This window comes from Sphaeramia orbicularis, chromosome 11, assembly GCF_902148855.1.
Source record: "Sphaeramia orbicularis chromosome 11, fSphaOr1.1, whole genome shotgun sequence".
Lineage (NCBI taxonomy): Eukaryota > Metazoa > Chordata > Actinopteri > Kurtiformes > Apogonidae > Sphaeramia > Sphaeramia orbicularis.
This window is the reverse complement of record NC_043967.1, coordinates 14,074,894-14,100,847: the sequence shown is the minus strand read 5'-3', so window position 1 is coordinate 14,100,847 and position 25,954 is coordinate 14,074,894. Positions and strand designations below refer to the sequence as shown.

General features: G+C 38.4%; 1 protein-coding gene across 2 annotated transcripts in view; it reads right to left on the bottom strand.

Annotated features, from left to right (window-relative positions):
- Positions 1 to 25,954, bottom strand: part of vps50 (VPS50 subunit of EARP/GARPII complex) — a 303,387-nt gene that overhangs the window by 138,033 nt on the left and 139,400 nt on the right. For both annotated transcript variants that reach the window (XM_030147934.1, XM_030147933.1), the window contains exon 13: positions 12,481 to 12,613. In XM_030147934.1, coding sequence (XP_030003794.1) covers positions 12,481 to 12,613 — 133 coding nt within the window. The remainder of the gene's footprint in view (positions 1 to 12,480; positions 12,614 to 25,954) is intronic.

Below are 25,954 nucleotides of genomic sequence, written 5' to 3'. Positions count from 1 at the left end.
GAGAATTTGAGGCACATCGGCTCGTGGCACTGCTTTGACAGTGCGATACCCTCACGAGGAGCGAGCAGGATTTCAAACAGCTCCATTTTCCTTGCAAACACACGATTGCTGGTCATGAGGTGTTAAAGCTATACCGTATGATGTGGCATTTTTACACTTTTCTTTTGTCATCTTAAAATGCTCCTAATAAGTGTGTGTCAAACTAAAATGTAAAAGAAATCTGCCAGGTATTGAAACTCAAAAATGTTTAATTATCATATATTTCTGATAAAAGTCTGACCAATCATTTTAGTCGGTCCGTATAAAATAATTGGCCGAACCTGACTGAGCCTCCTGTCAATCATCCATTACGGCCGTCCAGCATCCGATCCATTATCTCCGTCTCACATCCGATATGTGTCCCTCTGAATCTGACGCTTCACTGGCGCTGCTTCTCCTGTCACTGACCACAGTCTACTGTCTAAGATGTGTATGGATAGAACTGACATGCACATGTGGAAGGGATTAAACGGATTTATGAACAGAAACGACAACTGAGGGGCACAAACAGGAGTCTGATGAATGAAGGATGGAGATAAAAGTCCAGAAGTCAGCTGTACTGGACTGAACAGGTCTGCATAAAGCTCAGCTTTTATGACGGTGGGACTCATACAGGTACATGTACATGGTGTCACACAATGTAAGATGATAAATGTATGGACTATGAAACTTCAAATGTCCACGGAAAATTCGCGGAGGCCACGCGTTCACAGTGCACGCGCCCATCCCCTGGGCACTGCAGTGAAGACACTGACCCAGTACTGCACAGACCAGGTCTACTGATGGAACAGGGGCAATGGGCCCGCGGCAGGTGGATGATGTATCTGATTACTGAGGGAGGGGTCCGCGGACACGCCAAAACGGACCGGACCTCCACCTCTGCTTCCTCCTCCGTTTCCATCGCACATCAGGAGAGAGGAGGAGGAGCCTCAGAGCTCAGGCAGAGGGAAGGGGGCGGGGCTTTGGAGGGAGGCGGGTTGTTCATGTTCAAACTTTTACTAAGTGCTGTGAGAAATGCCACATCGGTAGGTAGAGCTTTAATCGCTTCTCCTTACCCCATGTACACTGCACGAAGCACGACACACGATTAGAGGTACATCTGGCCCGATCCCAGATATAGTCACACAAGTGAGAAATTGTCTCTAAAATCGCACAGTGTATGGCCGCCTTTAACTTTGCCTCAAGAAGGCTAACAAATAGACTAGTATTGTCGCCTCTGTAAACAAATGAACAGAACAGTCGCTCGGTTGATGATATGAGGGTTTGTGTTCTTCTGACTTCTGTGTTTGTTGGATAGCAACATAATTCCTTCCACACCGCCACCTACTGTTTCGGCCCTGTAACACCCACTCATACTCATGCAAAGACTGCAGTGCATGTGTGTGAACGCGACATTTGTGGGAAAGGTGTGTGCGTATCCAGGTACGGCACGATTCATTTCAAATTTTATATGTAGCTTCATTGGGACAGTACCTACAAAGTTTGTTCACTGTTTTGAGATATTTGAATTTTTGACAAATTTTTTTAATATAAAAATTTGCTTTTACTTTGCACGGAAAGAGTAACAGATATCAATATACTTACTATTGAGCACCTTGAGTTTGACCCTTCAAAGTCACTCAAGGATACCAATGTCTACATTTAAATGATCTTCTCCAAAACTACTGATCGGATTCATTTCAGATTTTATACGTAGCTTCTTTGGGACAATGTATACAAATTTTGTTAAAAGTTTTCAGAAATTTTGATTAATGGATTTTTGACAAATTTCTGAAATATTTAACATTTGCCTTTACTTATAATGGTCCATATTTTGATGGTTTATAACATGGAAATGGTTAGCGATATCAATATAGTTACTATTGAGCACTGATAGGAAGTCATATATAGACTTTAATTTAAGTTGTTTGTTTAATTTGTTGTCCAGTGAAAGTACCACCCACTTCTATTGGGCGACTGATCTACATGAAGACCACAGGACTCTAACATAGCAACAGAACCTGACTACCTGATAGAACGTGCTGGTGAGCTACAGGGCCACTGATCCTATTTTTAAAAGATCTCCTTGACGCCTCTGTAATGTTGGCTCAAATATGAGTCATTACCAAAGGAAAAAAAAAAATTTGCGTGGATTGCTAAAAGACAAAAGTTCACAAGCCTCAGGAGACATTGAGACATGGAAACTTGACTTATCTGGGTTTCATTTAATGAGCACAGTGGGAGGAGGAAGACAGACGATGTGAGGAAGGAGGAGAAATTTAGAGAAGACAAAGTGAAAGTGGTGTTATGAAAGCCGACAGTCCTGACGCAGGTGAGAAAGACTGACTGTTACTGGTTTGATGCCGACACAGATGAATGGATGTTCTGTGTAAAGAGAAACACAAACAAACTGTAGTAAACTGCAGGATGACAAACTTAAATGATGCAAACAACCGTGTGCATACAAAGTAATCACTGAGGCGAACCTCCCACTGTCAACATGGGGAAGAGGAAAACAGCTTTTCCAGGTTGATCAATTTAAATGGCTTGATGATGGTGTAATGGCTAAATTACTTATATCCATATATATATATTCATATATATTTGCATATATTTCATATATCATATAGGCTCCTAACTCTATTTCAGATATTTTCATGTCACTGTGTATTATAGAGCAGTTTTGACCTCTTCTGTGTGTTGTGTCCAGAGTAGAAGGCCAGACCGACACCTGGGTAGGATAGAGATGATTTCTCACAGGGGTCTTATCTCTAAGTTCCTGGCACTGACCAAAACACTTTCGACACACCATAATTTTCTCATGGGAGACAGAAGACTACATTATGACTTGTATTTTTGGGTTCAGACAGCCTCAGCCTTTGTCTGAGGTGTATCTCTTTCTTGGAACTCCAATAAATTGGTTACTCTCAACACTGAATGCTTGAACTGACCCTTCTTTATTCAAGACGAATTAGTAGAGTATTATTTTTCCGTAACAATGGCTAATTAAAAGCTCCTCTAAGGCAGGAGTGGAGAAGCTAAAGGACAGAGAAAGCCACCCTCAGTCAATCTGTAGGTGGAAACCAGCGGCTGACCTTTGGCAGGAGTGTGGGTCTCAGCACCCTGCTGCTTTCAATCTATGACTCATAAAACAGCACTCAGTGACTCTACAGAAAAGTTTCAGAAAACAAAAATGACACCAGGCTCAGTTTTAGATTTAGAAAATGTATTAAATATTAAAGCTTTATTCAAACTGAAGGAAGTCGTTAGCCCTGTCAACTTAGAGCAACGTACTGGATTCATGCAGTTTGTGAGGTCATGGCAACCGTGAACTTTGGCCACAAAAATCTATCAACTCATCACTGCTTCCAATTGCATGCTGGAGAAATTCCTTCAAGGTGTTCCAGAGATATGGCATGACCATAGGCAGACATGAGGTCACAGTGACCGCAACCTTTAACCTGTGGCCACCAACAACTTTTCAGTTCTTCTTTGAATGCAAGTGAACATTCGTGTCAAATTTGAAGGTATTCTGTCAGGGCATTAGTGAATATTTAGTTTTAAATGAGTTTTAAACATCATTGGAGTCAACTGACCCCATGTGGTGAGTGGAGAATTAGATATAAACGACTGACAAGTAAATTAAACTGTGATGTTTGTCAGGAGACTATGAAGCCAGCATTTCTTAAAACTGTTATCTAGACTTACCATCTGACCTGCTTTTCATATTAATTAATCGTCCATCCATCCATCCATCCATTCATCCATCCATCCATCCATCATTTAAATATGTAAATAAAAGTGCTATCCAAACTGTTCTGTTACATTAATATTCATTTTTAAAATCTTCAAGCCCCAACTTAAACACAAACAGCACAGCAATATTATCCAGGGGTATCTCAGGAGCAATATGTGTCATCTGTGTTTCTATCTGTATTCTGTTTTTTTAGCATCAATGTCACAAGGTTAGCAAGTGTATTTAAAGTGTGTCTGCACTGCTCATGTTTATGACATTAATTGTCCTTTGTGTATTACTTATAAGCAAGAGAGGTGCAGATTCAGTTAAAAAAATAAAAATAAAAAAATCGCCATAAATGGACCACACTGGACCTTTTTAATAAACATTAATTACAGGCGGGGGCCGAACCTACGGGGAGCAGCCATTGCCGGCTGTAAGTAACACTCCATCGTTGTTTCTGGGTGATTGAGTGTGAGTAAATAAGCAGCAGTCAGTGAGTGAAACTGAGTGGAAAGCATGCATTCACACTTGTTGCTTGTGCAGCCATAAGCTTTGCATCCACCATTGTCCTAGAAATGTGACCCAATACTGGCCGATAATGTGTCATCTTAGACTGGTGTCAGCTGGATGGGGTCAGTGACCAGTCCATCACAGCCCAGGTAATGTGACAATACAACACTACTGCATCACTACCAGTGGTGGAGCAGCCCGTGAAGGAGGCAACATGTCATTGACCATGTCTGACTGATGGAACAGTGACTTTGTACTCACATGTACTCGACAACGGGCTATGACATTAGTTAACTGTTGGCACCACCAAATAGCTAGCAATGAAAATTCACTACAGGTACCCTTTAAGTCAATTTATAGTCATTCTTCAGCATCTGTCTGCTCTAAAATACAATGTAACTTGTGGAGTTTATGTAGTGTACAGTTTTTTTCTGCTGCGGAAATAAAGTCAGAGAGTTTACCAGCAGTTTCCGTACAGTAAATACATGAGCTGCTGGTCCAGGCTCTGAACTCCAATGTACAGTAAATATGATTTACTTTTGCTGAAGCACACAGCTTCAAAGTTTAAAAAGTGTTTTTTGTTTTGCTTCTTTAGACTCTGTTAGCACCAAGAGTGTTTGGTTAGACCATTCATTACCTCCACCAGGAGGTATTGGAATCACTTTGCTTTGTTTGTTTGCGTGTTTGTTTGTCAGCAAGATAACTCAAAAAGTTAAGGACTGATTTTCATGAAATTTTCAGGAAATGTTGACACTAGCACAAGGAACAACTGATTAAATTTTGGTGGTGGTTTGGGGGGGGGGGGGGGGGGGGGCGCACAACACAGATCTCTCTTGGCAGAGGTCTGCGCTCTTTGAGTGCATTTCTTGTGTTTGCTTTAGTTTTCTTCTGCCACTGAGGAAATAAAACAAATTCAGATCAGTCAACTACAGTACCTCAGGGACCAGACTGTGTAATAACTTTGACTTCGTAACAGCACAAAAAACAGTGTTAGACAACATTAATGTTCCTGCCAGAAATGTACAAATATTTTCAGTTCATTCTAAAGCTTATTCTTAGCTACTTATACTCTGCATTTTTTATTTATCTATTGTTGATGTGGTATGACTGTTTTTGTGGAGCGGTGACCGTATTTTGAATTTCCCTTGGGGATCGATCGATAGATTGATAGATCGATAGATAGATAGATAGATAGATAGATAGATAGATAGATAGATAGATAGATAGATAGATAGATAGATGGATTGATTGATTCTTAGCTACTTATACTCTGCATTTTTTATTTATCTATTGTTGATGTGGTATGACTGTTTTTGTGGAGCGGTGACCGTATTTTGAATTTCCCTTGGGGATCGATCGATAGATTGATAGATCGATAGATAGATAGATAGATAGATAGATAGATAGATAGATAGATAGATAGATAGATGGATTGATTGATTCTTAGCTACTTATACTCTGCATTTTTTATTTATCTATTGTTGATGTGGTATGACTGTTTTTGTGGAGCGGTGACCGTATTTTGAATTTCCCTTGGGGATCTATCTATCTATCTATCTATCTATCTATCTATCTATCTATCTATCTATCTATCTATCTATCTATCTATCTATCTATCTATCTATCTATCTATCTATCTATCTATCTATCTATCTATCTATCTATCTATCTATCTATCCATCCATCCATCCATCCATCCATCCATCCATCCATCCATCCATCCATCCATCCATCCATCCATCCATCCATCCATCCATCCATCCATCCATCCATCCATCCATCCGATTGTCTGTCTGTCTGTCTGTCTGTAACGTTGAGGGGATAGTACAACTACTACAGTAAAATTATGGATCGCAATATTAATCCACCTAAAATCACAGCAACTGGAGTTTCATAGCTTTTGGTACTGCAATACAAGAGCTAACAAATCCTGCTAAATTATTATTCAACTATATTTTTTATACACACCAGATACCTCCATAGTGCATACAAAATGAAATGAGTTAATCTTAAAAAAAAACATAGAGAAAGCTCATGTTATTTCACACAGCCTAGCACTCATGTTTAGCTTACATAGCCTGATACTACTGACATTAATGAGGTGTGAAGGCCAATTCACACTGTGAACGCTGAAAACTGATGGTTTTCTTTATCAAAGCGGAGCAGGCAGCTTGTACACATTTCAATATCAGCCTGCTGTGGTTTATTTAGATCCATGGTCCATACAAACATGCAAGTCTGGCCCTGGTTATGTCATGCACTCAAGAGCTCAATCACACACAGTGGGTTTGCTAAGCCTGGCAGCTATCAGTAGTGATGAGACTCCACAGTGTGTGTGTGTGTGTGTGTGTGTGTGTGTACCAGAGCTGCAAATCTGTTTTGTGATGTAGGGAGCTGACCCCGGCCCATATTACTTCCTGAAGCAACCTTTCATTTTATCAAGTGGTGAGTTTAATAATTAATAAAACATTCCTCTGATCAGATCAATATATCAAGTGGCCACAACCTTGAAATCAATGGAATGCTTTTTGCTTGAATGAAAGGAAAGAGGCAATTGGGATAAGAGAGAAGGTGAGTGTGATCTTAAGCAGCTCTGACTGTTGCAACTGCATCGGCCGCAAGAGTGAAATTGAGGTCACTGTCACTGTGAAATACTCTTCGACAAATGTGACCGAGCATTAAATCGTTACTCCGATGGATCGCATACAAGCACAAAGGAGAGGGAGGAAGGTGAAAGAAAGGGCAAAATCAGAGCCAGTGTCGGGGACACCTTCACACGGAGGGCAGAGGTGACAGCCAATCAAAATGCAAGATGATAGATGCACCTCATGAAAGAGAATGTGGTGTATGTCCTCTCCATCAAGGAAGAGCATACTTAATGAGGAATTCTGAGGACAAAGCAAGTGAATATTCTAAGGACATGCTGACATCCTCATCCATTCACCTAATGAATTGTACACAATGTGGGAAATGGAAATGAGCTATCTTTCAATACCCTGGTGGAAGGTACTGGTTAATATGACAGGTGCGCCTTTGCAGCTAATATCTGACAAAGCCTTTGGTGAGGTGGATATTATTAACAGCCATACGGTGAAAAGTGTTCCAAACACCAAATCCAGTGTGGTTTATTTCCTAGAACTGGGAAGAAACTCAACACAGAGCGTAGCTTAGTTGTAAACCACAAAAGTATGTATTGCCTTGACAACTGATCTTCTGAGTGCTGATGTTTTCACATCTGGCTGAGTGAAGGCAGGATGGATGGAGGCAGCGACACCAGCACGACTTCTGCTGTTGATCCAGACATAAGCTCAGGGTTTGAACACATGCGGTGTACAGTCCTCTTGCTGTTCTCAATGGGCCAGAACCTGAACGCAGCTCCATTTTCCAGTGGAAAGGCCCTGTACTTTATATTATTTCCATCTGCGAGTGCACAGAACAAACTTGCAAATGTTTATTTTTCCAAAATAATAAAAATGGGTTGATTTTAGGGTGTGAATGCAGAGTGTATTAGAGGGTTTATTAATAGCATAGCTTTTATGTTAAAATCATCATTATGATGCTCCTGCAGCTGTGTTTTAAAATCCTATTTATATTAGCACAGAAATGGAACATGCACACATTTACTTAAGATACAAATATTTTTCACAGTTCTTCACTTGTGTTTAAACTTAACACAGTGTGACTGTTTCTCCATCATTAAAGGCTCAGGTGCAGCAAACACACCATTCTGGGCACAACTGAAGCTAAATTAAAGATCTCATATTTTGAAAAATCATCTTTATAGTGTAGAAATCTAAAAAAAAATGTGACAATATGAACTCAGTACTACTAGTCCTCTAGCAACCATATCACCTGATGCCCTATAGGCAAAACAAGCCAATTAATTTTCTAATTAATTTCTAATTCAAGAAAGAACCAATCATATTCAAGGTAATATTTGTTGCAGGCTTTTTTACTTTTGCAGATTTATTTTAACTTGTCTCAATATCTGTTTGTGTTCAGCACATAAATAACTGTGTTGACAATTTTGTTGTTGCAAATGTCCACCTGGCTCTATGTATATGTGTATATAAACTGATTGCTTTGTGCAAGTTATAACATAAGGACAGATTTTTGACAGATTTTTTGTTAGTAGTCAAGTGGAGAGAAAAGATGTAGTCATTTAGTCAGTGTTAGTGTTTTATTTATTACTCATGATTATCTATAGTGTGAAGGCTAACAGCTGAGGCTTCATATCACATGTATTGTACGTATTAACTATAGGGATGGGTACCAAATTTAGTACTTTTATTGGTACCGACTGAATTCCGTCAGTGCTACCGAGTATTGATTCACATTAAGTCAGACAGTACCACATTTCGGTACTTGAACGCATCCTTGCGTTGCGTGTGTCGGGGAGAGGGTGGAGGAGTGTCTGCCTGATGCGATGACGTTGAGGTGACGACGATAATATCTGTAATGCTAAACGTAAAACCAGCCACGGCAACACCTCAAACCTATTCAGCCAATAAGAACATCTGAGAGGTGCTTAGAAAAATCAAATCAAATCAAATCAAATCAAATATAATCTATGTTCATTCCTACATTTCTTTGGTAAATAACATTGCAGAAGTCTTAAATATGTAGAAATAAATAATAACTTAATAACTGTTAAGATAAGGGACCTTTAATGTAAAATCAATGTAGAGACTATCAAAAATAACGCTTCTTAGCTTTGTTTATCCATTATTTACACTACACTGTCCAAATTTTACAGACTGATATGGAAATAATGAGGGTCCAAACTATGTGAATTTATGTATGTATGTATGTATGTATTTATTTATGTATTTATTTATTTATTTATTTATTTCATGCTGAACAAACTTAGGGAAAATGCTGGAACCCTGTCAATGCATAATATCTCTGAAACCTTGTACTGGCTTATGTTCATTCTAGAAAATAAAAGAATTATGTAAACACATGATTAACATGATTTATTTAATGAGGACAAGCTGTGAAAAGCAGTGAACCTTGATGAGTGCGCTGACATTTTGTATATAATCAATGCTACATGTTTCCTCTATGTGCAGGTGCTGACGCAAAGAGGACGTCACTCATGACAGACTTGTTTGATGACCCTGATACAAGTAAAGTTGGAGAATATAAGTTGAATATAAGTAATGTGTGATGCGCCACCACAGAAAGCTGCACTGAAGCCCCAGCACACATTAAACACTCCAGTGTCTTCTCAGAGGCCCAGGTTGAGTAATTCCTCTCTGTCAGCGACAGAGCTGATAAACCCTCCTTATGTCAAAATCAAACATCCAGGAATGCTGGCACTCGAAAAAGCTGATCCCATTCTCACCAAGTGTTTGGAAACTGATTTTGAGAGTTATCTCTTCAGCTTATGGAATATGGGGCAGATTAACTGTTTTATGAGCAAGTTCCAAATGAAAAAACAGGGGAAGAAAACAGGTGATGAAGGGAGAGTGAGAATAGAGGGGAAAACAGGAAAGAAGAGTTTGAGTCACTGAACAGAAGGTACAGAGCAGTGGTTCTGAACTGGTCTGGCTTCAGGATCCACTATCAACCCTCAATGACAAGCTGCGACCCACACTGATAGAAGTTATGCATCCCACATTTACTTAACTAAAAGATAGTGTGTTTTGAACCTGAGATCATACAGAATATCACAGTATACCAACACAGAAGACAAGATTAATGATAAACCAAACTGACCAGCAGGTGGACAATTCGATAACAATTCATAAATGTTCAAAAATTATTATTTTTCATTATTACTAAATGACTGGAACACAACCATAGCACGCGGCAGGAAAATAAAAGTGGTGCATGCCGCCCAGACGCCTTAAAGAACGGACCTGGAGGAACACCGTAAAACCAACTCTAACTGTTTGGCTACAGTTACAGACTGTGAGATTCGCCCAGCGGCTTTAAAAGCTAGCATTTGGAAGCAGGTCTGTCATACTCTGATGCGGACGCCGGAGCGCAGATAAAAACTTCCGAACCGAAAGTATTTTGCCCAGAAAGCAGTTCCTGAACTGTACAATGAGACCAAACCAAAGTAGTGGAATCACTGAGGTAAGCATGTAGGATAACTCTGACATGTGACGCATGCTTTGGTTGTGGACAGTGAAATCTTTCGTTTGTTATGAGATATCTGCGGCTCACTGAGGATTTTGTTTGGATATCATTTATTATGTCTGAATAAGCTAGAGCTTGTGTTGGTTCGGACTGAATTAGCTGTTTCATACGGTTTTCCACAGAAGCATGTGTGTGTGGAGGGTCTGGGAGTTTGAGTGGGTTCCTGGGGAGCTTTTGAGGGGCCAGAAAAACTAAATAAGAAATTATTATTATTTTTTAATTAGACTAGTACAGAAATCTGTGAAAACCACTTTTGATTGAAATAAGTCTTACTTATTTCTGAAGACACTTTATTTGTTTTCTTAAAAGAAATGTGGACTTGATTCCACCAAAGTTTTTTTTTTTTTTTGTACTGTTAATAGGTATATATTTTTTGAAAATTATTGCTTTTGATACAGCAAATGTTTTGCAGGTAACTGAAAATCTGTATTTGTGAAAAAGAGCAGCTTTTGCTGTCTATGCACTGCTACCTTTCTCCTGTTGGTGCCCTGGTGGAAAATACAGGGTGAGTCAGAAAAAACGCTCTTTCCATTTAAAGAAATTGTACTGCTAAAACGGAAACACTGATTTTTCTTTTGACCATACAGTCATATTGATGTGGTTATTGAGCATGTCTGGTGATGTAGTCATAGATTTATTGCATTGCATAAGAGAGAGAAGGTCCATTGTTTATTGGGCACTGAAAAACCTGCCAACACAATGTATGCCACAGTGAACAAACTTGAAATTGACAACAGTTACAGGAGTCGGGGCTTTGCTTTCACACTCAGGACATAGGCCTACATGACAGTGCCCAGGGAGTTTTCATCATGGCAAGACCACAGTGATTGCAGGTACTATTTCCTCATCGAGTTGTCTGTTTGGGTCAGGAGAGAGAGTGGCCACCTAGATCCCCGGACTTGACCCCCCTTGATTTTTTCTTGTGGGGGTATCTTAAAAACCGTGTGTATCGGACTGTTCCACAAACTCTTCAGGAACTCCGAAATCGCATCACGGCTGAAATCCAAGCCCTACGACGAACACGAATGGCGAGAAGAGCTGTGTTAGAGATGCGACAACGAGCACAGATTCGCATCAATCTGAATGGTAGCCAGGTTGAAGGTCGTGCCGGACGACTTCGTTGAGACAAAACATTTTGATGGCGAGTAAACATGCTGTAATGGTTGACAATTTCAATTTCATTCACGGTGGCATAAACTGTGTTGGCAGATATTTCGGTGCACAATAAACAATGGACATTCCCTCTGTTATGCTATGCCATAAATCAATGATTCAATCGCCAGACATGCTCAATAACCACATCAATATGACTGTATAATCAAAAGAAAAATAAGCATTTCCATTGCAGTGGTACAATTTCTTTAAATGAAAAGAGCGTTTTTTCTGACTCACCCTGTATGTTGGATCATTCAGTGGTTTGACACAAATATAAGATAATGGAGGCAAATTTGTTTGATTACTTGAATGAAATATACCTTGTTTAAAAGTATGAAGAAACCACAGAGGGAAAAAAAATCCTGAATGGGGAAAAAAGATGCATCAAAAATCGTTATAATCATAATAATCATTATTATCGTGATAATCGTTGAGTAATCGAATCGTAACACCGTAAATCGTACATTGTGCATTCAGTCACATTCAAGCATTAAACACACTGAGGTTTTTGTCCTCCATATCTGATGTAGTCATTGTCATACCTGAGTTATGACATGATCTGAATAAAAACTTTTGGATCTTCTTTTATGCTGTGAAATGTCTGGTGTTAATTAACATTACAGCGCATTACCGCCCCCTACTGTTGGGGAGTGTGAATGGACAGTGCTCAGCTCCATAAAAAATAAAGCACAGAACTGATTTCTTAACATCATTTTTGCCCAGACAAAGGCCGGCAACCCACCAGTTGAAAATCACTGGTATAGACAGACGTATGAGGGCCCTTGTGTCCCCTCAGGTCTCTGGTGTGAGTCAGTATCGTTTATTTCTGAATCAAATCGTTAACATTGCTGAAATAAGAAATCAGGGGCATCAGGAGACTTCTACAGTATTCAGTATGTATGGCCTCTTACCTGGAGGGGGCGCCGTCTCCTCTTTGTCGTGCTCCTCATGCCACTGCATCGTACGGTGGTAACTTAACATCACCTCCCACAATGCTTTGCACAGATCTGTCAAGCAGGGAATGTAGCTGTCCAGTGTGATATGCTGTCAACAGAAACAAACAGGAGTTAGTTGTTGTTTTGAGATTCGTTCTTTGTGTTTCTGTGCTCTGTTTCGGTTTACAACTACCTGTGCGGAATCAAAAAGATTAATTTAAGACTTTGGAAACACAGGCTGTTGGCAGTTTAAAAATAAATATCAAGATTTAGCTCATATAGAGTCGAAAAAGTAAACAGAGGCCTATATTATAATGCATGATTTGGCAATTCTCTGTGTGTCTGTGGCAACGGAAAAGCCTTTATCTAAACACAGATATTCAACAACATCCCCAATAAGAATGGAGTAGATTGTAACTATGCATGCTCATACTTACTATTCAAGAACACTATGGTGCAAAACATCTATTTTAAGAAACAATTAAACACAGTTGTGCAAAAGCCAATTATTGTTCAGACTAGAGTGACATTACGGGGGGGGGGGGGCTTAAATAATGACATTTAAAAATAGTGCTGATGTGTACAATGGGTGGGCTATTATGCTTTGTTGCACCTTATCAACTTTTTAATGAGTTCAAAATGAACTAACACAGTGGATTCCCACTAGTAATTATAGAATTCAAGTGTAATGTGAGGTTTTATTTTATTTATAGCTAACAGATCGCTTTAGCTGTCAAAAAAAAAAAACAACCTACATGTAGAGCTGTTCATTCTCAGGATACATGTTTTACATGCCACCACTCCAGTCTCTGCATGAAGTGGTTTTTTTGAACAGTTTAAGATAATATGTCTATAGAGCCTGTGTAAAATGATTCCAGGACAGTACGTGCAGTTCAGTGCATACGAGCCCTCAGATATGACCCATTTGGATGTTCAGACAGTGAACGTGGAAACACCGACATCTTCTACAACATTGATTCAACAGTAAAATCCATGAAGTTTGAGAAATGACAGTGGCTGGACACACTTGTTTTCATATACAGGGGTTGGACAAAATAATGGAAACACCTTAAAAATCAACAAAATATAATTTAATATGGCGTAGGTCCGCCTTTTGCGGCAATTACAGCCTCAATTCTCCGAGGTATTGATTCATACAACTTGTGAATTGTTTCCAAAGGAATTTTAAGTCATTCTTCAGTTAGAATACCCTCCAACTCTTTTAGAGACGATGGCGGTGGAAATTGACGTCTTACTTGAATCTCTAAAACTGACCATAAATGCTCAATAATGTTGAGGTCTGGGGACTGTGCCGGCCATACGAGATGCTCAACTTCATTAGAATGTTCCTCATGCCATTCTTTAACAATTCTAGCTGTATGGATTGGGGCATTATCATCTTGAGGTGAAGGTGTTTCCATTATTTTGTCCAACCCCTGTATATATATATATATATATATATATATATATATATATATATATATATATATATATATATATATATATATATATATATATTAAAGAATAAATGAAACAAAAACAAATAAAAAAAACTTAAAAAAAAAACCAAATAATGCAGAAAAAATAAGCAAAAACATAAAATTAGCATCAAAAACAACCAAAGCAATCAAAAAAATTATACAAATGAAAAATAAAACAACAAAAATAATAAATAGCATGAACAATACATATGAAACAGAATAAAATGAACCCAAATATATAAACTAATAAATAAAAGGAAGAATCTTCTGAAACATTGATTCACCAGTAAAATCCACATAGTTTGACAAATGACAGTGAATGGAGAGACTTGCTTTTATATATATTAAAGAATAAATAAAACAAAAACAAATTAAAAAACTTTAAAAACGACAAATAATGCAGAAAAAATAAGAAGAAAAACATAAAATTAGCAACAAAACCGCCAAATTAATCAAAAAAATGTATACAAATGAATAATAAAACAACAAAAATAATAAACAGCATGAACAATACAAGCCGGAAACGGAATAAAATAAACCCAAATAAAATAAAATAATAAATAAAATGAAGAATCTTCTGCAACACTGATTCACCAGTAAAATCCACATAGTTTGACAAATGACAGTGGTTAAAGACACTCATTTAATATCATATTTTGCTGAAAAAGTCCCTTTTTTCCTCTGTTTTTTCTGTTTTGATACAATAACATTTGAATTATCTACATGATCAGTAATTAAATTTAGAAAAATATCTGATTTACACTGAAAAATGCAAAATGCAGAGGATAATATTATAATAAATAGTGAGAAATCACAAAAAAAAGAAAAAAATAAGTTGTGAAAAAAATAGTTGTGGGTCTTTAAGGGTTAATAACTGTAATCCTCTGCCTTTTAGAAGTTCTCAAAACACATGTAGTCTGACTGGGAGTCCATCACCAAGGCACCCATGAAGGCCAGACACTCTAACGTGGTGTTCGGAAAATAAAAAGAAGGACCAACAGCCATCAGAAGCCATTCCTAAACCCAAAGCTGCAGAGAAACAGTCTTTATTCAGCGTTTAAAAAATTCAAGCTAAACCTTAGTGGTGGATAAAACCACACCTGCCCACTACCTCCCCCCCACAGTGGAACAGACTCCAGCCCCTCTCTGGGAGCTTCATTCCATAAACCATGATGTTTGTTGAGGTGAGCCTAACTATACACTGAGGTTTTTGATACACTACAGTGAGACTAAATCTGAGAACAGCCAAGAATATACGATAGAAAGTAGTCCAAGAAGAAGGCCCCGTGCCATTTTCCACACACATTCCATCAGATAAAGACACTGGCTTCTGTTAAGCGCCTCCTAAGCTCAGAATTAACACGTCCATTTGTTGGTGTTGTCTGCTACCTGTTATAACAGCACTGGAAACTAAAAAAGACAGGTTTGTGCATTATTATAAAGAGTCCTACTGTGCCAACGCTGACATTAACTTCTAAAGCTAACATTAAGCCCTCAGGCTTCCTGTGACTTTATTAGCTGGTTCAAAGGCTCTGAGTGACAAACTACCACTTGCAATCTCGATCAGTCATCACATCCTTTTGTTCATTAGACATCTGAGGCAGCTGCCAACAATAAACCATCAAGAATTTTATTAGGAAAATGACCACCATCTCAAAACACACAGTTAATGACAGAGCTTGAGGCAGTGAAAGTGCACCACAGGCATAGAGCTGCTGTTGAGGACTTTTGTTAGACATGATTAGATGTTGCAAGAATTATATGTAATTAATTCAACAGTCACCTCTCAGACAAGCATCACTGCACTAAATTAGGCATGACAGAAGTCCAAACCCTGATTGATTAACACATTTAAATAAAAACGTAATGTGCAGCAAATAGTTAAAAGACGAGGTTTTAACTGCTTCATCGCACTGGGGATCGATCGCTGTTTAAATCCATGGTACAAAATGTGAATAACAAAGGCAACGAGAACGATGATTTGGAAATCTCATTAAGCCATATTTTAAGATAAACTCTAAATTTTACCCATTCTAATATAGCATTAACCTTAGCAATTAGCTCTTAGCACATTAGGAGCAGTGAGCTGCCATTGAGAACACTCTGAGACCACCTCCAGATCTTCAACAGCACCTCAGTTAAGGGAACTGACACGAGAATGAATCTATATGTATCTGTTATATGTACCAGTATTAGAATAAAAAAAAAAAAAACAATCAAATAATTTTGAACTTGAATTTGTGGCTACAAAAGGCTGAAAAAGTAAGTGGTACTAATGAATAAAAAAAAAAAAAAAAATCTGTATTTGATACCCGTGATCTTCTAGCCCTCAGGCAGCAATGCAGTAAAACCAGGCATGACCCCATAAGTGAACAAGATCCAGAAACGCTACCGTCTTCTCTGAGCTAAAGTTCATTCCAAATGGAAAACGGTTCTGTGATCAGATTATATATTTGTTTGTTTGTTTGTTTGTTTAGAGGGACTACCTGTCTTGTTATCAGTTTTCAGTTCAAAAACCTGGATCTTTGATGGTATGGGGGTGCATTAGTGCCTATGGAATGGACAGCTTGCACATCTGAACAAGCATCACTAATACTGACAGGTAAATACAGGTTGTAGGTTGTCTTTATAACAGCATGACTTGGAGGTAAGAGGTTGAGTCCTGAACTGGACTACCTGCAGTCAAGACCTTTCTCCTCAACTCCCAGATGTTTACTGTTTTTCAAAAAGAGGGGATGTTACACAGCAGTAAACATGGCCCTGTCACAACTTTTCATAGATGTGTTGCTCCTATCAACTTCAAATGTAGCTTTTTTGTTTAACTAATAATGGATTTTTTTTTTTTTTTACATTTGATATGTAATATGTGATAAGTATTGCAGTTGTATTAAATTGCACTTGTACCCATGAACAGTAGATTTTTGACGGCAAAGACTAAAGGTTCTATTATCTAAATTTGTGTACAAGTATTCTTAGTATGTACAGTTTCTTTAATGACACTTGTCACAAACTGTCCAAATAAAATTAGTCTGCAATAGCCATACAGCACAGGAAAAAAATAGTAGGCATAGATTGGTAAAGTAATGAACCAGTTCTGACAGAACCGGGCTTATGTTTGACTTCCTGTGGTCTCTATCAGCCAACCAAATCACAGCACCATGTTGCCAGGCAACCGGGATGAGGGGAGATTGTCAGGAGTGTGATGTATGTGTGTTCAGATCTTCACTGGGTCTGATGAGAAGTAACCTAAGCCTTAGTCCTACCCTGCTCCGTTTATGAGTATGTACATAGTAAAAGGCTCCAAATGAAATAAACATGTAGAAAAACAGTGAAGACGGTGATGAGAGCTCAGAAGGTGGAGACTCTGGGGTCTATTTTCAAACATGCACTCAGTTATCTGAAGATAGTTAGCATCATTATGCACATAACGTATGCCAAGCCATGTCAGGTTGGGAAAGTCTCAGTGTTTAGTGTGTAGGTGAAGGAGACCATGAAAGAAGACGCACGCATTTAACCGACGAGATGAGGCGGGTGATTTAGCTGATTCACTTTCTTTAGGTAAAAAGAAAAAAATCACACCCCCTCTATCCAAAAAAAGAGTATATAAACAGATTAACCTGTGAGAGATCGAAAACACAGTCAGCAATCTGTAGAACTGCTGCGCCAGCAAAGCAAGAAACAAAGCACACGATTTTACAAAGGAGACACACACACACACACTTGGCAAATAAATGTGTAAAGCAAATCTGGCTGAACTTTTAGGTCAGTTAGCCAGCTCACATAGCATTGATGATTATGTAAATGCAGAATATGTGCAGCAATGACTGGCATCTTGGCTCTGACGTCAATGCTCCCCACAAGGAAACAGCCAGATATCTGTGCAGGGAATGTGGGGAACGATGACACTGACGCCTTGTTTAGTCTGACAGCCCAAATCCTTTTTTTGGCATTTCCAGTGTGTATTCTGAGTCTGGACAGAAAAAAAAAAAAAAAAAAAAGATCCAAACCACATTTGCGGGTGGTGTGAAATGTGATTCTAATCAGATTACAGTATGGCAGCTGTAATCGGATTTTAAGTATGTGGAATAGCGTGTGACACTCACCACACATTGTGCAATAATATCACAACTACCTAGTTACTGACCCCCAAGTTGCTACCATAGCAACCCATGATATTAGTGATGTCTGGACTAGAGACTACTAGTGTCAGCAGCTAATATCACTTCTTCAACTGGAATTACTGAGGAAAAAAATACAGAAAATGGCAGCTAGATTTGAAAAGGTTTTTGATTCTGATGTTCTGTGACACAGAATTCTTAATTTAGTGATTTACTCTTTCAGGTATATACATATACGGGGTGTCCCAAAAAAATGTAAACGCACTTTAAATAATTGTAAAGTAGGTGTTTATTAAAATTCATGTAATTTTCAAAATGTAATAGATTTTACAAACATCATTTTATTTCATTCATTTGTTGTTTTGTCACCGCCTGTTCTCAAACTGACGTCCGTTCTAGTCCAGACACTGCGGACAATGCCAAGCAATGGAATCACACACATCATGAAACAGCTCCTTTGGTATTTGCGTGCATTCATGTTTAATGGCTGCTCTCAATTCAGCGACTGTTGCAGGTCTCATAGCGTAGACTTTGTCTTTTAGGTATCCACATAAAAAAGTCTAGTGGTGTGAGGTCTGGTGAACTTGCCAAACAGGTGGATTGGATGGAGGGGCTTCGTTGAATACCCTCCTGCGATTCCATTGCTTCACATTGTCAGCAGTGTCTGGACCAGAACAGACGTCAGTTTGAGAACAGGCAGTGACAAAACAATAAAATGTTTGTAAATTCTATACACTAGTGGCATTGTACTCGTGGTGCCATTGTATGATAGCATGAGAGGCTAAAAGACAAAGAAAACAAAATGTGTTAATTTTATGCTTGTTTGTTTCTTTTTTAATATGTAGGTGTTTTGTTTTGTTGTCTTTTTTATATGTGTGTGTTTTGTATCTTAACTGAAATAAAACATTCATTCATTCATTCATTCATAAAAGCGTCCAGCATACCTCACAACATTTGAATACGGACATGAAATTGTGCCTAGTAGATAGTCAGGTAATGTATGTATTCATTTGGTGAGTTTGGCAGCGACGGGGCCTGTGAAGATCTGTGGTGAGGTCGGACTTGGTCCAAGGTGAGCTGGGATGTGGTCCGAGGTGAGCTGGGACCCGGTCTGTGGTGAGCTGGGACCCTGTTAAAATCACCCAGCATACCTCACAACATTTGAATACAGACATAAAATTGTGCCTAGTAGATAGTCTGGTAATGTTTCTATTCGTTTGGCGAGTTTGGCGGCGATCGGACCCGTGAAGGCTGATAAAAAAAACCGTACAAACGCCCTCCTGTGCTGCAACATCGATGGGACATTGATCGGACAAACATGCGCTGGACACAGAATGTCCATTATAGTAGGATTTTGAAAATTAAATGAATTTTAATAAGCACCTACTTTACAATTATTTAAAGTGTGTATACATTTTTTTGGGACACCCTGTATTTCCACATCTATTTAGTTATTTATCTTTCTACTACATTTCCAAAGGTGTTTTTTAAGTAGTTGGAGGAGGTGTCACCTGTTCAATCAGCTTTTGCTTTGTCCAGATTGTGGAATGACCTGCGTCTGCATATCAGACAGGCCTCCTCGTTGCCTGTTTTTAAATCTCTTCTTAAAACCCACCTGTTCTCTTTAGCTTTTTGACACTCTTGCAATGTTGACATTTTGTTTCTGTTTTAATATTTTAACTTGTTTTTATTGTTTCGTAATGCTTTGATTCATTTTATTCACTGTGCTTTAGTCTTCTGTACAGCACTTTGGTCAGTGTTGGGGGAATCACTCAAAAAAGTAATTAGTCACAAGTTACATGTTACTTGTTTAAATTGTAATGAGATTACCTTACTAGTTACTGCATTAGAAAAGTAACTTCACTACTTATTACTTTACTTTTCAGTTTCATAATTGGTAGATGCTGAAATTGACCATGTATACATAACAAACACAATGACCCTCGAGTCATTTTATTTTCAATTTTGAAGCTCCAACAGGTAACAGTTGGTCCTGTTACACCTGTATGTTTTACACAGAGTTCAACTGTGTATGAGGCCAAACAACACTCTGCACAGGTAATGTAAGATCATGTAATAACAGCTGACTGGTGGTCGGGTGGTTATTAGGTTGGGGGTTTGCCGTGTGGGAAACAGGAGTTTGAATGCTGCAAGTCACAAAGTTTTATCTCTCAGCTTTTCTGCAAAAAATAAATAGTGCGGGCGGATTTCAGTGAAACAACACAAGGCAAGCATTTTCACCTGACTGAAAGATTAAAAATCCTGCTCTGCACACATACCAACAACTGCTGTGTTATACATACTCTCCTGTGTCCACCCTGTTTAGTACCAACTGTGTTTGAAACCAAACATATTTTTTTTCAGAAATAGGCTTGAAAACACATGTTCAATGTCATTTTCAGGGGGTTTTTTTCTTTGTTTTTTTATACACGTCTCTAAATAAACTGAGTGTCATGACTACATAACTGCACTTCACACACATAACACATAATATGAGCTGTTTTTAACACCTTCTGAAAGGAAAACAGTGTGTTTCAGTTCTGACATTTCAGCTTTAATATCTTAGTGTTGACATGTCACACACTTTTTTTCTTTTTTTAAATTTTTTATTGTCAGTGCTTGTAAATCCACATTTAAAGCAACATAACAGACTTTTTCAGCCTTCAGACTATATTTTCAAGGTCATTTTGGTTGTACAACAACTCACAATAGGTTCAATTACACTTTCGTCATCACTCCAGAAGGTCTGTCTTGCCTGCAGTGGCACCATGCAACTTCTGGGTCTAGACCGCTACACAAAAAGAACTGCAAAATTTGACTGCTTTACATCACTGATACATCACGTAATTGATGGGCATATGCGCATGCAGTAATCAGTAGTAAGGAGTTTGGCGACCCGGCTTTTGAGCTTTTATGTTGGTTTTTAAGGAATAAAGGAGATAAGATCCAGGGGAACATTCACTTCCAAAAGGACTTTAAGGACTGTTGTGTCATGGCTTTCACCGAGACATGGCTAACCGAACAGGACCCCATCTCCAATCTCGATATTAGTTGCTTTTCCATTGGACATCTGCGCAAAACTTTACCAATATTTACTAAATGTCAAAAAAACAGAAGTGCGTAATGTCAGTTTTTCCATTAAATCACAAATGCCATGATTTGTTTATTTATTATCGCAAGATGACACAAGAAGTCAATCCATAAACATGGCGACAAACGTAAATATGGTGTTGATTTACAGATATATTCATTATTATTATTATTATATATTACCCGTCTATCTCATATTAAATTAAAAAATGATTGGGTTTCCTGGTGTGTCCACACATACTGCGACATGTTTCTTCTTCTTCTTCGCTTGTTGTAACACCCATCAACATCTGTTTTTTTAATTCATCTGACTAGTTGCAAAAAAAGGTCTTTCCATTGCAGTTTTGCGTGACATACCATTTGCGCTACGCCCGAAAAACCACCTCTTGCCAGCACAAAAACTTTTAATCGAAAAATGAGACTTTTGGCGAAACTGTCGTTTTTCCATTAGGTGAATTTTTATGCAGAAATTATATTTGCGCAATTTGAGGGTTAATGGAAAAGCAACTAGTGATGGCTTCGGGACCTCCTTCTGACTGAACCTCAATACTCAAGTAACAGGTAAAACACAGGGAGGTGGGGTATGTCTGTTTATTATCGAACGAAACTACAGCTCTGTTATTATCACAGAACAAATCTGTACACAAGACATTAAACTTTTGTCGGCGTCGTTGCGCCCATTTTACCTGCCCCGGGAGTTCCCTCTGGGGAAAAAAAACAAACGTTTAAAAAAACAAACAAATGTCCTGCCCCCTCAAATTAAAATTTGCAAAGTTTCAGGATGTAAGAAATAGGTAAATGAGCTTCACAACAGCGGAAGACTTAGAGGAATTAGTAACATGTCTTAAGTTTCACTTTCACTTTGCAAAGGGAAATGCCGATTCTGCCTCCCACACTGTATTTGATGTTGTACAGAGATTGCAGACTATCTCACCAGAGGCTTTGAACTTTATATTGGGTGATCTTAATCATTTCTCACTGAGGAAGCCCCTAGTAAATTTCTATCAGTATGTCTCCTGTCTTGCCTCAGGAAGTTTGCCGGCATCAATGACTTGTCAACAAAAGCGCGAGTATTACTGAAATAGAGATTTTACAACAGGTCTTACAGACAATATCATTTCTTGACAAAAGCTCCGTGGTGTTGCTTTAACACAGTTGACATTTAAAGCAATAAAAAGTCTTTTGTGGAAAATGACCCACTTGCTGAGAAAGCTGGGTCAACAGTACATTAGAAAACATTGGAAATTTTTTAAAAAGATGCATATTTTATACCTTTTTATGAAAAACATGCATCATGTGGCACTGCTAGAGGGTAAAAGGTAAAAAACTAGCTGTTTTCTAAGTGAACATCATCCTTTCTAAACAGAGAGGTATGAAGTCTTAGTGGGTTTTTCTTTAATTATTATTGGCAAAGGCAAAATACTCATGAATTACTTCCTTTAATATGTAAAACATGGTTCATTGGGCATTAAAAAAAATCACAAGTGCTGTCTGTATTCTTTTTGTAAATATTCAAAGCTTTGATTTCCCAGAAAATTAGAGTAACCAAAACTCAAACAAATCATTCCCCTGATAATAAAATGATGATACAAATATGCTTCATGACACCATCAGCAGTCGTCAGATGTCTGTTGCTGCCGTGGCGTGATAATAACCCCCATCTACACGAGACCCCTTTCAATCAGTGTCAGACGATTAGTTGCACAGTTTTCTGCCAGCAGACTGTCACTCGAACAAAGCCATGTACAGCAACAGCAACCAAGCACAAAAAAAAAAAAAACTATCCCCCAGATCACAGCTCTCCTCGATATCAAAAATCAACGTTTTCTGCATTTTCAGCCTTGCAAATAGGCTGTCCTTCAAATACACAACAACACTAAAGGTCAGTCTATCTCAAAATAATGAGACACTCCACTAAAAACACATCACATCGAGTAGGATGGATCATCCTGGTTAACCGATGAGCAGCCTGATGCCGATGTTAGAGTGTTTCCACTATCATCAGAAGTGCTAATAGCTTTATTCAACGTACACAAATAAAAAAAAAACAAACAAAACATTACAATATGTGACACCTCACTGGCAGCTCCTAGAGGGTCCCATGCTTATTACATCCCACCATATGTGTTGACTAAGAGGGAAAATTGCAGAAAATACTGGTCTATTTGAGTCTCCAGTCACTTTTCCATTGGACATCTACGAAAAACTTTACAGATATTTAATAAACGTCAAAAAAACAGAAGTGCGCAATGTCGGTTTTTCCATTAAATCACAAATGGCATGATTTGTTTATTATCGCGAGATGACACAAGAAGTCATTCCATAAACATGGCGACAAACATAAATATGGTGTTGATTTATAGATACATTCATTATTATTATATTAGCAGCATTGTACCCGTGGCTAAAATGCCCTCCTGTGGTGCAACAGCGGCATTGTGTGCAAACACCCTCCCGTGCTGCAACATCGATCACACACGGACGGGACACCGGACACAGAACGTGCATTATAGTAGGATATTACCCCCCCTATCTCGTACTAAATATTTCTAAAAATTGGGTTTCCTGATGTGTCCACATATACCACAACATGTTTCTTCTCCTTCTTCGCTTGTAGTAACGGGCGTCAACATCTGTTTTTTTAATTCACCTGATGCTAGCTGTGAAAAATAGGACCAATGGCCCTGTAGCTTACCGGCCAATTTAAAAGCTTTGGGAAATGTATCCAGACGCCATTTATTATCGCCCACTTATGTGTATTTATTATATTACAGAAATAGTCCATGTTTTGGTCATTTTCCAATCAGATCTGTAAAAAAAATTCAAATTCCAACTTGATATCATTGATACTGATTTATTGTATCAGTCCACTTCCTATCTGTTATAATGGGAAAATTTTTCAAAGTCGCACCAAATCCAAAATCAGATGCGGATGGAAATAATTTCAATACCTTGTGTTGACATCATCATAAAGAAGCTGTATACCAAGTTTGAAGTCAATCAGAACTGGAGTTTGGGAGAAAAGGATGATTGAATTTTTTACCCTATAAGAGCCCGTGTTAAATTTTCCGTCAGTTCCCGGATCCAGAAGAAGATCCTGATCAGCATGTGGCCATTATGTTTTGGTCATCTCCCCATCAGGGCTGGACTGTAGAAAGGTCAACTTGATATCATTTATATTTACTGAGTTATTGCATCGATCCATTTCCTATCTCTTATAATGGGGAAATTTTTGAAAGTCGCACCAAATCCAGAATCAGACCCGGATCCAAATAATTTCACTAACTTTTGTTGACATCATCATAAAGAAGCTGTATACCAAGTTTGAAGTCAATCGGAATTGTAGTTTCGGAGAAGAAGACAATTGAAATTTTTGTAACAGACGACAGACGATGACAATGTCGGATGCCGCATGATGACAATAGCTTACAGCCTGTCGGCCGGTAAGCTAAAAAGGTCTTTCCATTGCAATTTTGCGTGATATACCATTTGTGCTACACCCGAAAAACCACCTCTTGTGAGCGCAAAAGCTTTTGATCGAAAAATTTGAGTTTTGGCGAAATTGTCGTTTTTCCATTAGGTGAATTTTTATGTGCAAGGTATATTTGCGCAATTTGAGGGTCAATGGAAAAGCGACTTCTTTGAGCTTATTCCCATTTGTCGTTGTCATGTTATACTACAAACCACATACAGGGTGGGGAAGCAAAATTTACAATGAACATTTAGTTGTTTTTTCTCAGCAGGCACTACGTCAATTGTTTTGAAACCAAACATATATTGATGTCATAATCATACCTAACACTATTATCCATACCTTTTCAGAAACTTTTGCCCATATGAGTAATCAGGAAAGCAAACGTCAAAGAGTGTGTGATTTGCTGAATGCACTCGTCACACCAAAGGAGATTTCAAAAATAGCTGGAGCGTCCATAAAGACTGTTTATAATGGAAAGAAGAGAATGACTATGAGCAAAACTATTACGAGAAAGTCTGGAAGATACTATTAAAGAAGAATGGGAGAAGTTGTCACCCCAATATTTGAGGAACACTTGTGCAAGTTTCAGGAAGCGTGTGAAGGCAGTTATTGAGAAAGGAGGAGGACACATAGAATAAAAACATTTTCTATTATGTACATTTTCTTGTGGCAAATAAATTCTCATGACTTTCAATAAACTAATTGGTCTTTCAATCCCTCCCTCACAATATTGTCAATTTTGCTTCCCCACCCTGTATCAGCTACCTTCAAGTCACCTGTAGAGACCGAGAAGGATAAACTTAAAGAACTATACAGCAACTTCCTCTTGTGTTCCCTCCTACATTACCACCTTCCATCAGGGAGGAAAAGTCAGACGGGCCAAGGGACTGATGAGGAGTGAAGCTAGCCAATAATGATGAGATGTTGATGTAAAATTAATAAGACCCTTCCACAACGAGAACTGACCTTTCAGAGTGTTCCCGTTTCCCTTGAATCTTAAGTTGCATAACTAAGAGGCAGGTTCAGAGGGTCCATTGTGGCTCCTAACATTTTCTTAACCTTTATTTATCCAGGGAACAGTATCTGAATAAGCCTCTTCTCCACAAACACTCCGCTTTTTATTTATACGATCAAACTTTAAAAGGGAAACTTTACACCAGTGACTCCATCAGCTTCTGTCGAGTTTCTTCACCGCAGCAGTGCACTCGAAGGCTGCTGTTGGGGGGGGGGCTACGTGAGGCTATATGTAAAAAGGGATATCAGTATTCATATTATTTATTTTGTTT